Source organism: Synchiropus splendidus, chromosome 1, assembly GCF_027744825.2.
Source record: "Synchiropus splendidus isolate RoL2022-P1 chromosome 1, RoL_Sspl_1.0, whole genome shotgun sequence".
NCBI lineage: Eukaryota > Metazoa > Chordata > Actinopteri > Syngnathiformes > Callionymidae > Synchiropus > Synchiropus splendidus.
This window is the reverse complement of record NC_071334.1, coordinates 15,095,535-15,108,526: the sequence shown is the minus strand read 5'-3', so window position 1 is coordinate 15,108,526 and position 12,992 is coordinate 15,095,535. Positions and strand designations below refer to the sequence as shown.

Here is a 12,992-nt window from a genome sequence, read left to right as displayed (position 1 = left end):
GACACCTTGGGAGTGAAGGACCGCCATGATCTGCCGTGTGGAGAGCTGCAGCCCCACAGGTCATGGGGTCGAGTGTCAAGTTTGAAGACGTTTTGGATTTGTTATCATTATGGAGACGTTAAGATCGAGAGGGAACTCTGGCCACAAACTGGCTTGGGAACAGAGCTAGCAGAAGGTGATCGACATGAAAAAATCAATATAAGTTTGTTTCAAATTGCGTATTGTTGCCGTACGATATGTTTTTTTTTATTGCTTTGTGTGTACCCGCCGACTTGAAGTTTGACAACCTCGCTTTGATACCGAAAAACGTGGAAATGTATGCAGTAAGTGTTATGTCAACTGCGGAGTTCTCTTCTATCTGGGGTGAATAACGATTGGGAGAGCGGATTATGCCGAGGATTATCCCACTTATCTTTTGGGCACAAGGCCAGGCTTTATTTTGGGATAGGTTAGCATTATGTTGGGAAAAGGGAAGGCTTAATTCATGGACTGGCTCAGAAGAATTGAGAAAGTGGCTAATCTATCCTACAGTATAAGGTCCCGTACTAAGCTTACTTAGCCAAATTAGAAAAACCTCTTGCAGTGATGTGCTTATATCTGGATTATGTTCTTGAAGAATGGAAATTTCCTGAGCCACCCTCTCTGGTTTTAATGGCAATTTCAAGCAGAAATATGAGGCCTTACCTTACTAATGGTATGTCGCATGTTACGATCAAGCAGTTCACTTCTGTCGATCTGACCTGCTAGTTTGAATCAATGAACTGGTTATCACAGCACTGACGGGCCGAAGCTTGTGCTCACATGCATCACAGCCTATTGGGCGCGGGACAGTGTCAATGAGGCCTGAACAGGACATTGATTGACCAACAAAGCCAGGTGGTTAGTGCCCGAATGATGTCGATGGACACACTGGACTGGAATGCTGAGGATCCTTGAAACAACTGAGATGGAGGTCGACTAGAGTTCAAGATAAAGTAATGAACGATGAAGAAGTGCCATAACACTGATCAAAAGTTTAACACGGGGGAGTTGGGGTGGGGCACAGATAACTAAAAGTCTATCGTCAATTGCAGACTATAGAGTGCACCGGAATATTAGCCGCACCCATTAAATAGATCTTGTTCACACATAAGGTGCACCGGTCTATAAACCGCGGGTGCCATGGCGCTGCAGTTTGATGTGAGGAGGATCAATATTTTGGCAGCATGATGCTCTTTAATCTGTGGAAATTCATATATCAGCCACACTGAAAAAAGTAGCAGCTTGCAATCCGAACGTCATGGTACTTGAAAACCAAACAGCTGCCACATCGAAGACAGTATAGTTTCACAAAAATGTCGCAGGCAAGGACTTTACTTTTTCAATTTTACTATTTGGCAAAAACCAAAATAAACAAGCATAATTGCGCTCCATCTGCGCCGTGTGCCCAAGCCAAGAAGTTCAACTTTAAATGTGAATGGATTGTGCTTTTGGTAGAAGTGTAATTTGTGTGCAGCCTTTCTGAGTGAACTCACTCGAACAGTAGTTAGTGTGATTCCTCACTCTCTCACACTTGATGGCAGGGAAGTAGAAGCCACTGGCCACAGTAATTACCCACCAGTCACTCTCATTCACACCACAACCATGTGTGCGCATTAAAAATGACTTGTCAAACAATAACAATAATGGTTTGTCTCTCTTGTGGTGTTTTCAATCTTCCCACTGTTTTCATCTGTTCTGCTGCTGTTGAGTTGCGACTCAGAAAGTCTAGTCATGACATCCATTTATTTTCTTTAGTAGAGATTTACTTCTCTGTCCTGGTCTGGGAAAAAGTCCTCCCATCCTCCGCTATCTGTGTCATAATTTAACTCATATTAGTGTGTTTGTCTAAGGCCCCTCGTGTTCAACTCCGCTTGAGGCCACTTTCTTTTTCTTCTTGCCTCAGCGCTTCATCCGCTCTTCTGCAATCTGTTTTGTTGGACCGTTCTCGTGTTGTTCCCTGGAGGTCTCAACTTCTCTTCCACACGTTTCTTTTTTAATTGATCCATAGCGACTGAGGCTGTGTTTGACTGATTTCATGTATTCAATAATTCATTAACATTTTCATCTCTGAGTCAGGCTGAGCACCATGACACCCAACCTTGCTCATAGAAACTGTACAGCTCGATGTATTTCCTTTATAGCTACATATGTTTTGGTTTGTATTTTTATCAACTGAAAACAAGCTGCACATTAACAAAAACAAAACCTAGCTACACCTAAGACACACTGACCGACCCCATTGTATAAATGTAGCTGATATCAGGGGACCACATTGCAGCCCACATTTTTATGTGTGTTGATGCATGGTGTTGTGTCTCCAGGAGGACTCAGGTCCAGCTTGGTTTGTGTTCACAGCTCGGATTTTTGAGATTCGTCCAAGACAAAGTCAGTGATGTAACAAGCGCCAGAGTTTGGCTGTGACCGATTTCTCACCCTGACACTCCTTTTCGGCCCCAACACTCAGTTTTGTGTGTTCACGTGTAAGTGTAGTGTGTCCCAGTACTCCTAAGACCGAGGGCACTCGTCGCTCACCACTTGAAATGATCCCTTCAAACTGAGGGAGCTCCGCAGCTGACTTGAAACAAAGTGGGAATATGAAGTGTGGATAGATTTCCAGGATACCAAAGTATTTTTTTTTTTTAAACTATGTTGGGCAAGACAACAGGGACATTGTAGGACTAGTCGTCCGTTTGTTTACTTTCTCTGGTCTCACACGAGAACAATGAACAATACAACATGTACGTACAACAGTATGTTTTTATTTCTTCTTTACAAACAACAGTCAGCTAGCATCCAGGCTATCGCCGCAACATAACAGCGAAGCCGGCTTCGCCGTTATGTTGCGGTGATAGCCCAACCCATTTTTTCTCCATTGGTTCACCAAACCAAGTGAGATTGTCAGTGTTGATGCAAGAGTTTGCAAATACGTTGGAGCTGGCATTTACATAACGTCTCCAACACTCGATATACAGGAAACAAAACACAGCACGGCAGCCATTGGCACGTTGTCTTTACGTGTGACGTCATGAAGTGCTATCCCAATTCTTAGGGACGTCAATCGCTTCACTTGGTTGTCGGTTGGCACTTCATAGTGGAGGGCGCGCCAGACCAAGTACTAGTGTTAGGTGGAGAAAAGGGACACAGCCTTATTCTCCAATGGTGCAGAATCTGCAAGTTTACGATCAAAGTTGTTACAGGTGCCACAAACATGTTGGGTCAGGTGCTATTCTCAGTCAGGAAGACGGTTATTACCTCAATTAAAATCACCATCCACTTTAACTAATGGAGAGTAACTAGAGCCCCTCTGGCGCGGGAGCGTGCGGACAGTCCCGCTTGCCTGATATTTCCTGGAGGTGCAGTGGAGTTGGTCATGTTTGTGTGACTGACTCTTTCTCTCTTCTGTGTGCAGGCGTTTTCCTTCAGGAGAGTTTTATCGACGAGCCCGACGGCCTGGTGTCTGTGAACCTGCTCGTGGTCTCTGCTGTGTCAGCGTTTGCGACAGGAGCCGTCCTCTCTGGCCTCATCGTGTGCTGGATCATGAGTCACCGCCGCCGCCACACCAGGGGAGCCGGAGCCGGCGGTGCACGACGTAAAAATGACAGGGAGCAGAGCATGTTGGGTCACAGCCACAGCGGGTCAGTAATGAGCGTAACAAGAACCAGCGGCGGAGATCGACGCCGGTCGCTGGCGGATAACCCCTTCGTCACGGCGAACGGCTGGCCTAAAGGAGAGATGGACCCCGGCCTGCTACCGACTCCGGAGCAGACGCCGCTGCAGCAGAAACGGATCATCCGTCTGCCGGATGCTGACTGGGACAACACCCAAACCTTCCTGACAGCGGTGGGATCGCCCTGCGCCAACAACTCGGTCATCTACCTGAGCTCTAAATACCTGCACGGAGGCGGAGGGGGCGGGGGGATGGTTCGTATTGATGACCCTGGTGAGGTCATTCTGCCGCCACACACGGAGCGGCAGCGCTACCTGATCCTGGCCACTCAGAGAGGGGAGCACGGTAGCAGCCGACCTTCGGGTACAGTGAGAAACTCAGCGGGCGAGTACATCTACCCTGTGACGCCACAGGACTCCCCTGACCGGCGGAGGGTGGTCTCTGCTCCCACTCCCCACATGGACTATGGGGAACCACGCTGGAGTCATGAGGCACTCAACTACAACAGCAACAATGGCGTGTCCTACCACGCCCACCGCCAGGGCCTCATTAGGCCGGACACGCACGGACCTCGGGGCCTCGGAGAACTCTCTGACTTCAGCCACCTTCTGGTCAAGAACATGGCCGAGCGCAACCCTAGTGGCCAGTGAGGAGACAGCCTTTTTGGAAACCTAATCGGACCACTTAAGCCCACTTCCTTGGACCACTTTCCATCATTCAATGTTCAGAGGTCAACAAGTGGGGACCCTCACTATGTGTCCATTCCTCACCTCGGACTCTTTGACCAGCTGGGTGTGTGGGGAACTATAAGCTTAACAGTGTGGTCCCAAAGGAGGTGGGTGCATTGCCAAATGTGGACGATATCTCTCCACTCTGTCCTCCACCGCTTGACACTTCTTCGAGATGTCTGCGTTTGTTTTTCTTTCCTGCCTTGTGGCAGCTAGCAGAGAAGAGTACGCTTGACTTTGGAGCTCAACTTTGACAAGACTTGTAGCTGTGCCAGCCGGCAGCAACTGTGTGAGATTGTGTGTATGTGTGTGTGTGTGTGTGGACGTGTGCAACAACAACCCCAAGTGTCCTGTCTTTACTGTTAAGTATAACTGTGTAATGGCTTCTCCTTCCTTTTTGAACAATCAAAAAGAGACAAATGGATGGTTTCATTGTCTCTTTCAGGAGATGAACCTCAGAGTTGAGTGAAGCGATAGAGCAATAAATGGGAAATGTAAAAAGATAAAGATATTTTATAGATACAGTTTTGTAAAAGAGAGCTGGACAGGCCTCTGTGTGAAGTAAGGAAGAGTATCCTCCCACCATTCTCTCCTCCATCTCCTCCTCGCTCGGACTGACCTGACCTGTAGCCTCCCCAGGCTCCCAAGTCCATTTGAAGGAGGGAATGTGAGCTGCGGCTGTCTGGCGAGGAGGCTCGGCCGCTTGGGAGCTGCATTCAGCCTCTTCCACAACACTGAGCTCCTTTGTGCGACAAAAGCAGGAGGAAAGAGCAGCCACAAAAACCCGTTATGAGTCAGCGACCGAGTCTTGCACCTCTGCCTCGCGGAATATCAATGAGTGTGTCAGTAAATGTGTCCGTCGTGTGAGACACGCCGACCGGGCCGCCCTTTTCCCAACCAGCCAGCGCCAGGCTGTTCACACCAGGAGGCAGTTCTCAAAGTAAATGATATATTTTGGAAATCAGTATAGTGATGTGAAAAGTATTTTTTGTATATGGTGAGTTCATGTGCCGTCAGAATAATCAGAAAATAGTTTTGTCACCGCAAATAACATGGTGTCTGTAGGGTAAATATTTAATTTGATGTCATTAATATCAAACATTCCATCCTTATACTTGCATCTTGGAGGCCCAACCAAGTTTAAACATTTATTTGCCAACGTGTGTAACAAAATTGCACCCTCTGCCACCAACTTCATCAGCGTCAGCTTCCGTTGAGGGATTGCCGAGATGTTCCTCAGCCAGAGTAGGAATGTCGTTATGTAACTTCATCATGATCTTCAAAGCTACTTCAGCAAGTTCATGGAGACTCTCCTAACACCGTCATGGTGATGTTCCCTGGAGGTTCCACTGCCTTCCTGTACCTCTGAATGTCTCCTAACAAAAGAGGGGGTACAGTAAACAAACCCATCTACTTGAATTTCACTCTGCATCGTTTGATGTCTTTCACTCCCTTCGTTCTTGATTCACCGTTGATCTGGAGATAGCTTCAGCTCATGCTTTTAGTTTGTGGCCCCGCCCTCCTCCTATGTCCGCTGCTTTGATTTGTTGTCAGTGATTTTGTTACTCCACTGAGGCTGAAAAAGATGCTTTGATCTTCCCACCCCTCGCGCCCCCTTTTTGCAACATCCATGTTGCTTTTATTCTTCCCTCTTGATGTATAGGATCTCCTTGGACAGCAAGGGGCCAATTTGTTTGTTGTTCCAGGAGAACAAAAATAAGTGGCATTCCCCATCATGTGTTTCAAAGCATTTTGTTTTGCATATATACTGAAGATGAGCTCAGATACCTGACTTTTAGACGAGGATTTCTCAGCCCACTTCTCAGTCCTGCTACTTCATAGTCCTGTGTGACCGATCACACTGTACAGAGCTACGGCAGGTTTCTGCCAGGTCACGGGAAACACCCATCATTTGGACCCCGAACCAGCCACATTATTGAGCGCTGTGACTTTTCAGTCAGAGATGGAAGACCGTTTGTTGCCAAGATTCTGTCTTGTTCCACAGTTGGGCTCTTCTGATATTGATAGTGATGTGAGACAGGGTTTGCACCGGGCTGTTGGTTCCACCGAAGGCTGCATTGAAAGGAGCAGTCAAAATAGCTTTATTTTTTTACTGTACGAGACTAAAATATGTCTCACTTGACAACATAGTGCGTTTGTTTAAACTCACTCCTGTTAGGAAGAGTTATAAAATCTAGAAGGAGTTGCTGTAATGCTGGGGAAATTCTGGTGTTTTAAGCCGTGTGACAACATGGTTGTTGATTCAGGGAATAAATGCATGTCAAGTCATTCTAAAAGTTGAAGTTGAAGCGATGAGGGAAAAAAAGCCTTGCATTCTGAAGACATTTCAACCCAATATTGCTGTGAGGAACAAATCTAGCAGCCAGTCAAAGAGGTCGGGCGAAGGTCAAGCAGGCCGACATGACACTGTCTACTTCACAACATGGAAACAGGTCATTAGAATTCAGGAGCCCACAGCCTGGCACCGACCCTCATTTCTGTCTCTCTTTATCTCTCCACGTCTCTATCTCGGTGTGTGTGTGTGTGTGTGGATCAGTCCTCACTGTCAGCCACGAGCAGCCAGCCGTGTCCTGGTTCTGCATCTCCTCCGGTGTTTCACTAAACATGCTTGATTAGCTAAAGCACATTCGCGGCCCCTCTAATGGCCTGATGAGCCCCTGAGAAGATTACAGTAGACACACGAGGGGCGGGGGCGCTGTTTTACTCCCCACCACGCCACAATAACACGACTGTATCCAAATGAAGAGCGGACATCTCAGGCGGTTTGATGGAGCCATGAGGCTCCTCCCTCACTCCGCTACTTTCCCTTTTATTTCAAGTTAATTTCATCAGCAGGCGACCAGAAGCGCTTCACTTTATTCCGCTTGAAATTCTAAATGGGTTTTTCAGACATTTTTCAAAGTCGCTCGTGCGGCAAATGTTTGGGTTGTTTCATTGTTCGATGCAGCAGCAGTCACCCCAAGAGCCTCAGCTTGACACATCTTTATTCTTTGCCAGGCACTTAGACACCAAAAGTTCCCGCCGCAGTGACCCAGTCTGTCTGTGCGTGTGAGATGAAGAGCCTTTATGTGTTGGGGTTGTTTGTGTTATGTGCTACAGTGATGCGCTTTAACCCTCCTTCCAAAACTGCCCACAGTGTGTCCTCGATGTCCTGGAAAGTGCATGACTGCACATAAAAAAAAAAAATCAACCTGTGCGCTGATCCTGCAACTCCTCCTCCCCCCTGACCAAGCCAACACATGAGAGGAAAAGCACAAACTTCATGCGTGAAATGACATCAGCCTTTTTTGTAGTCGTAGATGTATCTAGTCGAGACCGATCGTCACGTTTCTTTCCTATGCTTTGTTTCTGTGGTAGATGTTTGGTTTGAAGTTCTGTGGAATATTATTGTATTTCAGTTTTCTGGTGAAGACGACGCCCGACGACTATCACGATGATTTTATTGACAGAGACAATGAAGCCTGCGGCACTTGTGTGTTGCAGCGGCGAGGAAACAAGAACTCACAAGACTGAAGAGGTTCTATTTTTCTCCTGCGACTGTGAAAGACTCCAAGACCACCACACCACTCCGTGTACATAACCTCGATGCTTACATGTAATTTAAGTCCGGTAGCTGCATGACGACACGGCCTCTGTGTGTGTACAGAAGTAGCCAAGTGTGAATTTGTACAGTACATGCAAGTGTGTGTGCTTGTGTCCATCCGTCGTCACGCAGAAGCAACACGTGCATGCACCATGATGACAACTGCACCTGACAAATCTGGACACACTCTGTCCAGCAGTTGTTCTCCACTCTCCTCCTCGTCCTGAGCTGCCCTTCACTCCGCATGGAGACTTTGCTCTGTCTCATGTTTCGTATTCTAATAAACCACTGCGACATTCACCTCCACACTTGGATCCTTGTGGTCTTTTTCGTGGTTTCTGAGTCAATATATGAAACACAATGGCTCATCATATGACGGAAAATAAGTTCGGGATCTGCACACCACTCCTGCTCACATGCATCTTCACTGACCACATGGAGATCTGCTCACTAGCACACCAAGTCATTTTTTGAGTCAGGGCCCTGGTGTCATGGTGTCAGGACCAATTAAAAAAAATAAAATAAAAAATAAATAAGTCACAAAGTCAAAATCCGACTTCTGCATTTCATTGATGTTCACATAGTCCAAGGATGTCATTTTTTGAGTTTTGAAAATAAGTCTTTTTTAAATTTTATGCATTTTGACAAAGGGGGCCCTGTGGTTGTTTTGTCAGGACCAATTTTTCAAGTCAATCTCTCCCACATGAACCTATCTTGATCATCAAGTCTCCTCACACCTCTCCTCTTCATGTCCTCCTGTACCACTTTTATGAATCTCTGCTTTACTTCATTCTCTATGATTTTCAACTCCCATCCAGAATGCGTCAGTCAGTGTGAAGAACCCACAGACATCTAATCAATATTTGAATTGACCAGAAAAATATGACTGCAATTCTTCTTTCTCTCATAGTTTACATCAGCCCGGCTTTGAAATTTAATTTAATCCCTCAATGTTGAGTAAATTGTAACTGGAGGAGACCATTATTACAATAAATGTCATACTGAGTGGCCAACTCAATCTCCAAAGCTCAAATAAAAACACAATTACAACTCCAAATGTCATACATTTGGGGTAATATTCTATTCAGATGTAGATGTCGCAGGTAATTATAGAATCATATTTTAATCAGCATACCGTTGTATTATTACCATGACTAATTCCACAACATTTTATATGTTTAAACAGGTGAAGAAAACCACATCACATGACAGGTTCTGCATGGTGCCTTCGTAACTCCAGTTGTATGATATAAGACTCATACCTGGCAAATATTAGGTATTTGATGGCTGAGCTTCACTGGTCATTGTTTATTGAATATTTATTTTGTCATTCTTTTCTCTCGAAATGCACAATTGACTGCAACTATTGTTACCTTATTTGTGCGGTAGAGGACGCTGTTTGCCACGACACGTTAGAAACAGATGCTATGACTACGTAATAAATAATATCCCTCGTTTTATTTTGGCTTATAGATTTCTTACAATACTTGATTGTTAGGTGAAAGTGCTGTAATAAAAAAATAGAATTCATTTCGGAATAAAATTAAACGATGCTTTGCAAATAAACTGTAAAGTACAGTAAGTTAATTGAATTTTTATTTTATTTTTTTATTTTTTAAACACAGTTTATTGTGGGTAGCTTTACCGGTCCCCCCAAGGTTAAGCCTGAGGATTGGAACTTCTAAATAACTGGGACATTACAATTGAATTTCAGTTTGTTTCAAAGACAACATGCTAACATCATTAGCCCAAACTAAGTCGAGCCACACACAGTGAAGTAATGACACTCTTTCTGTCCCTCTTCTCTCCATGTTTACGTCCATGTGCAGCGGTGGAAGATGGCGTCAGCTCCACACATGGTTTATGGGCCTGAAACCCTCTGTCCACGCCACAGAGGAAAGAGGGATCACAGGGGCCTCCAACCTTTACATCTGTGAGAGTGTGTCGTCCCATTCATCTTGAAGTGCCACTCTGTCCTTCACTCCTGCACACACACACACACGCACACTCATCGCAGTGAATCAGATTAATGAAGGGACTGAAACCGAGCCAAAAGGTACTCTCCTTGATTTGACTTCCTGCTCCACAGATGCGTCCTGTGCAAATCCAGAGGAGAAATAATTCCTCTCATCCACCATTTAATCTCTTCTGCTCTGAATGCAGCAACCACAAAATGATCAAAATGAAGACGTTAACATATGGATATGATATGCAAACTCCCGCCTACACGCCGTGGATTATCGGGATTATCTTCACCGTATGAAATCGGTGCTCAAAATATCACACAGATTTGTTTCTCCCCAATCTGTCAACAAGCAGAACAACACATCATCGACAAGATGCAAGACCAGTGACTTCACCACTGATGGTTTTCAAACTGAAGAGGTAAACGACACAGATAAACTAGTGAGGCCAAAGTAGAGAAGATAGAGATGGATTTGGCTGGTGAGTGAGGTAGAATGTAGTTGAACCAGTGACTTCACCACTGATGGTTTTTAAACTAAAGAGGTAAACAATACAAATAAACTGGTGCAGGCAAAGTGGAAAAGATAGACATGGATTTTAAACTGGTGAGTGAGGAAGAATGTAGTTGATGGCAAACAAAGGAGAACTGAGTCACAAGTTTGTTTCATTTAAACACACTGTGAAACTCCAAGAGCAAGATGTGAGGAGAAAAAAAGACTTAAAGTTAATGGTGAGACTTTTGCTACGTGCAAAGTCTGGGCTGAGACACAGGCCTCACAAAGAGGTGGTGTTATTTGATTAAACACCTGGCGTGTTAATGTTTTCACACCTTGCTTAATGACATAAAAACATCTAGAGCTGACAAACCTCTTGGGAGGAGGCAATATCAAAGCCTGAAAGGCCTGACAAGTTACACAACTTGAGTCATAGATGGAAAGAATGAAATATATATAGATGATTCATAACTCAGACTTGAAGCACCTGATTACAACGAGACTTTCAGCACAATTAAAGCCGAGGCCAGTGTCCTTTTACCATCGATAAACATGAAACAAGCAAAAACAAAAGAAGAAAACAAGTGATCGAAATGCAAATTACAAACCTTGTTGCAATACTCATATAGAACAGCAGAGGGAACTCTTCGATGAAAGATACAATTCCGGACCAACACGAGTCCACTGTTAAAAGACAGTCGTTTATTTATTTTTGGAAATTTATACATACACGTTTTAAAATTCACGTTTATGAGCATTCGTAAGTTAAATACCAGCCAACAGGATGTAAAGGGAAATTACATTTCCAAACGTTACGATTATTTAGTGAGTTTATGCCATGACGTTTTATGCTTTAAGTATGTTTTATTTCATGTTTCATGTTATTTAATTTTGTTTGATGATTTTAAATATAAACAATTCATGTTTGAATACATTTTAACAGGTGATTATCACTATAACAGGACTGTAGGTAAAATTGTAATAAAGTTATTTTATTTTGTTTAGTAAGAGAATAATTTGATAGAAAGACACAAGAGTGTGTTACAATGAATGGAGAAAGTAAGGAACCAAGAAACAAGTAGTTTCTTCGCTGTGCTGTTCTGCTCTGACCTCACGAGGGCCACACTAATACAGACAAAGAGTCGCACATCTCTGGGTTGATAGTGATTTTGACCAACTCTTCATCTACCATAACAGAACTTCTCGAAAATATTTTAGTTTTTTTGCACAGCCCGATTCTTGCCACAGCAAATCAGTCTTGTCCTCATCAGCCTACTATGGCCACCCTCCCTGGTCACACCAGTCCTCTTCATGGTCTCCTTTGTCACACCGAGTCACACCGCAACCAGAGATGTTGTGGATGGCAAGAACAGAGCACAAGTTTGATCCAAACCTTCATCTGTTATGGCAGTTGTTAGACCTTCAACTGCTGCAGTGTGTGACTGGTTGTGGTCAGTCAGCCTTGAGCTTGTAAAACCTGATCTGGATGATGTTTGTCAGGGACCACAGAGGTTAAAGTTGAATTTAATAGCCATGGCTGTGACAGGAAAGGCCATGAAGTGGGAGGAGTCACAGAACAGAGAGAGAGTGGGGAGAGGAACAGGGGCACATTGTGTACTGGGATTGTCCTAGGATAAAATGGTGCCGTCATGTTGTTTGTACACCATCGTTTGTTGAAATGTGTTGACAACCTTAAAACAATGAGGAGGCAAACAGGAAAATAGAATATTCTAAATAATTTAGACAAAATAAAATAGAAAATTAGTTGATCAATTCAAGGAAGGTAGTTTATGGAAATTCAAAAATATGCGCTACAGTCAATATTCATAAAAAGATGGGTAGAATCTAATCTTAATCTATAATATCAGAGTGAAACATAACTGTTCATTGACACAATCTAAACATTTGAAAGCTGCATACAGAGCTTCTGAGGGTTTTCTATGGAAAAAAAAAATGTATCAGCCAGCTCTGAGTCAAATTTGATTTTTCTCTTCAGAAACATTTACAAGGACAACAAATATTCACAACAAATTTTGTTTAAAAAAATACAGGTAACATAACCTTAACCTTTAACCTATTTGAATAAAACATTGTGTATTAAGTTGCCAGTAGAGACATAGTCATATATAGCTATAGTTTCTCACTGCCATCCTGATAAACACATGCAAGTGTCTCAAAGTGGGTTTCAGCTGAATACACAAGTAGGTTTCTCCATGTTCACACATATGTGCAGCAGGTACCGAGGTTGTGTAATGCTTCATAGTCAGGTAACTGTGGGGAAAGTGCCGTCTGTCCTGCCGACCAACTGAACACAGCTGGTTCTGTATTGTGTGAAAATGGAACAGCTGTTCCCGTTCACCGTGACCCATGATGGCTGAAGGTCGTGCTGGGCTGGAAGAGGTGACTACAGAAGCCCCCCATTACTGGTGTTTTGTTGCTTATTTCCTGGTACATTTGGGAACCCTTGTTTGAGGGTTTTACATTTTTTTTTCTTTTTTTAACCAGAAGTCCTC

At 44.1% G+C, this 12,992-nt stretch overlaps 1 protein-coding gene across 1 annotated transcript in view; it reads left to right on the top strand.

Annotated features, from left to right (window-relative positions):
• Nucleotides 1–8,317, top strand: part of sema6bb (sema domain, transmembrane domain (TM), and cytoplasmic domain, (semaphorin) 6Bb) — a 133,120-nt gene extending 124,803 nt beyond the window's left edge. Inside the window, exon 18 of the mRNA XM_053859558.1 lies at nucleotides 3,431–8,317. Coding sequence (XP_053715533.1) covers nucleotides 3,431–4,338 — 908 coding nt within the window. The 3' untranslated portion in view covers nucleotides 4,339–8,317. The remainder of the gene's footprint in view (nucleotides 1–3,430) is intronic.
• The last annotated feature ends 4,675 nt before the right edge of the window (nucleotides 8,318–12,992 follow it).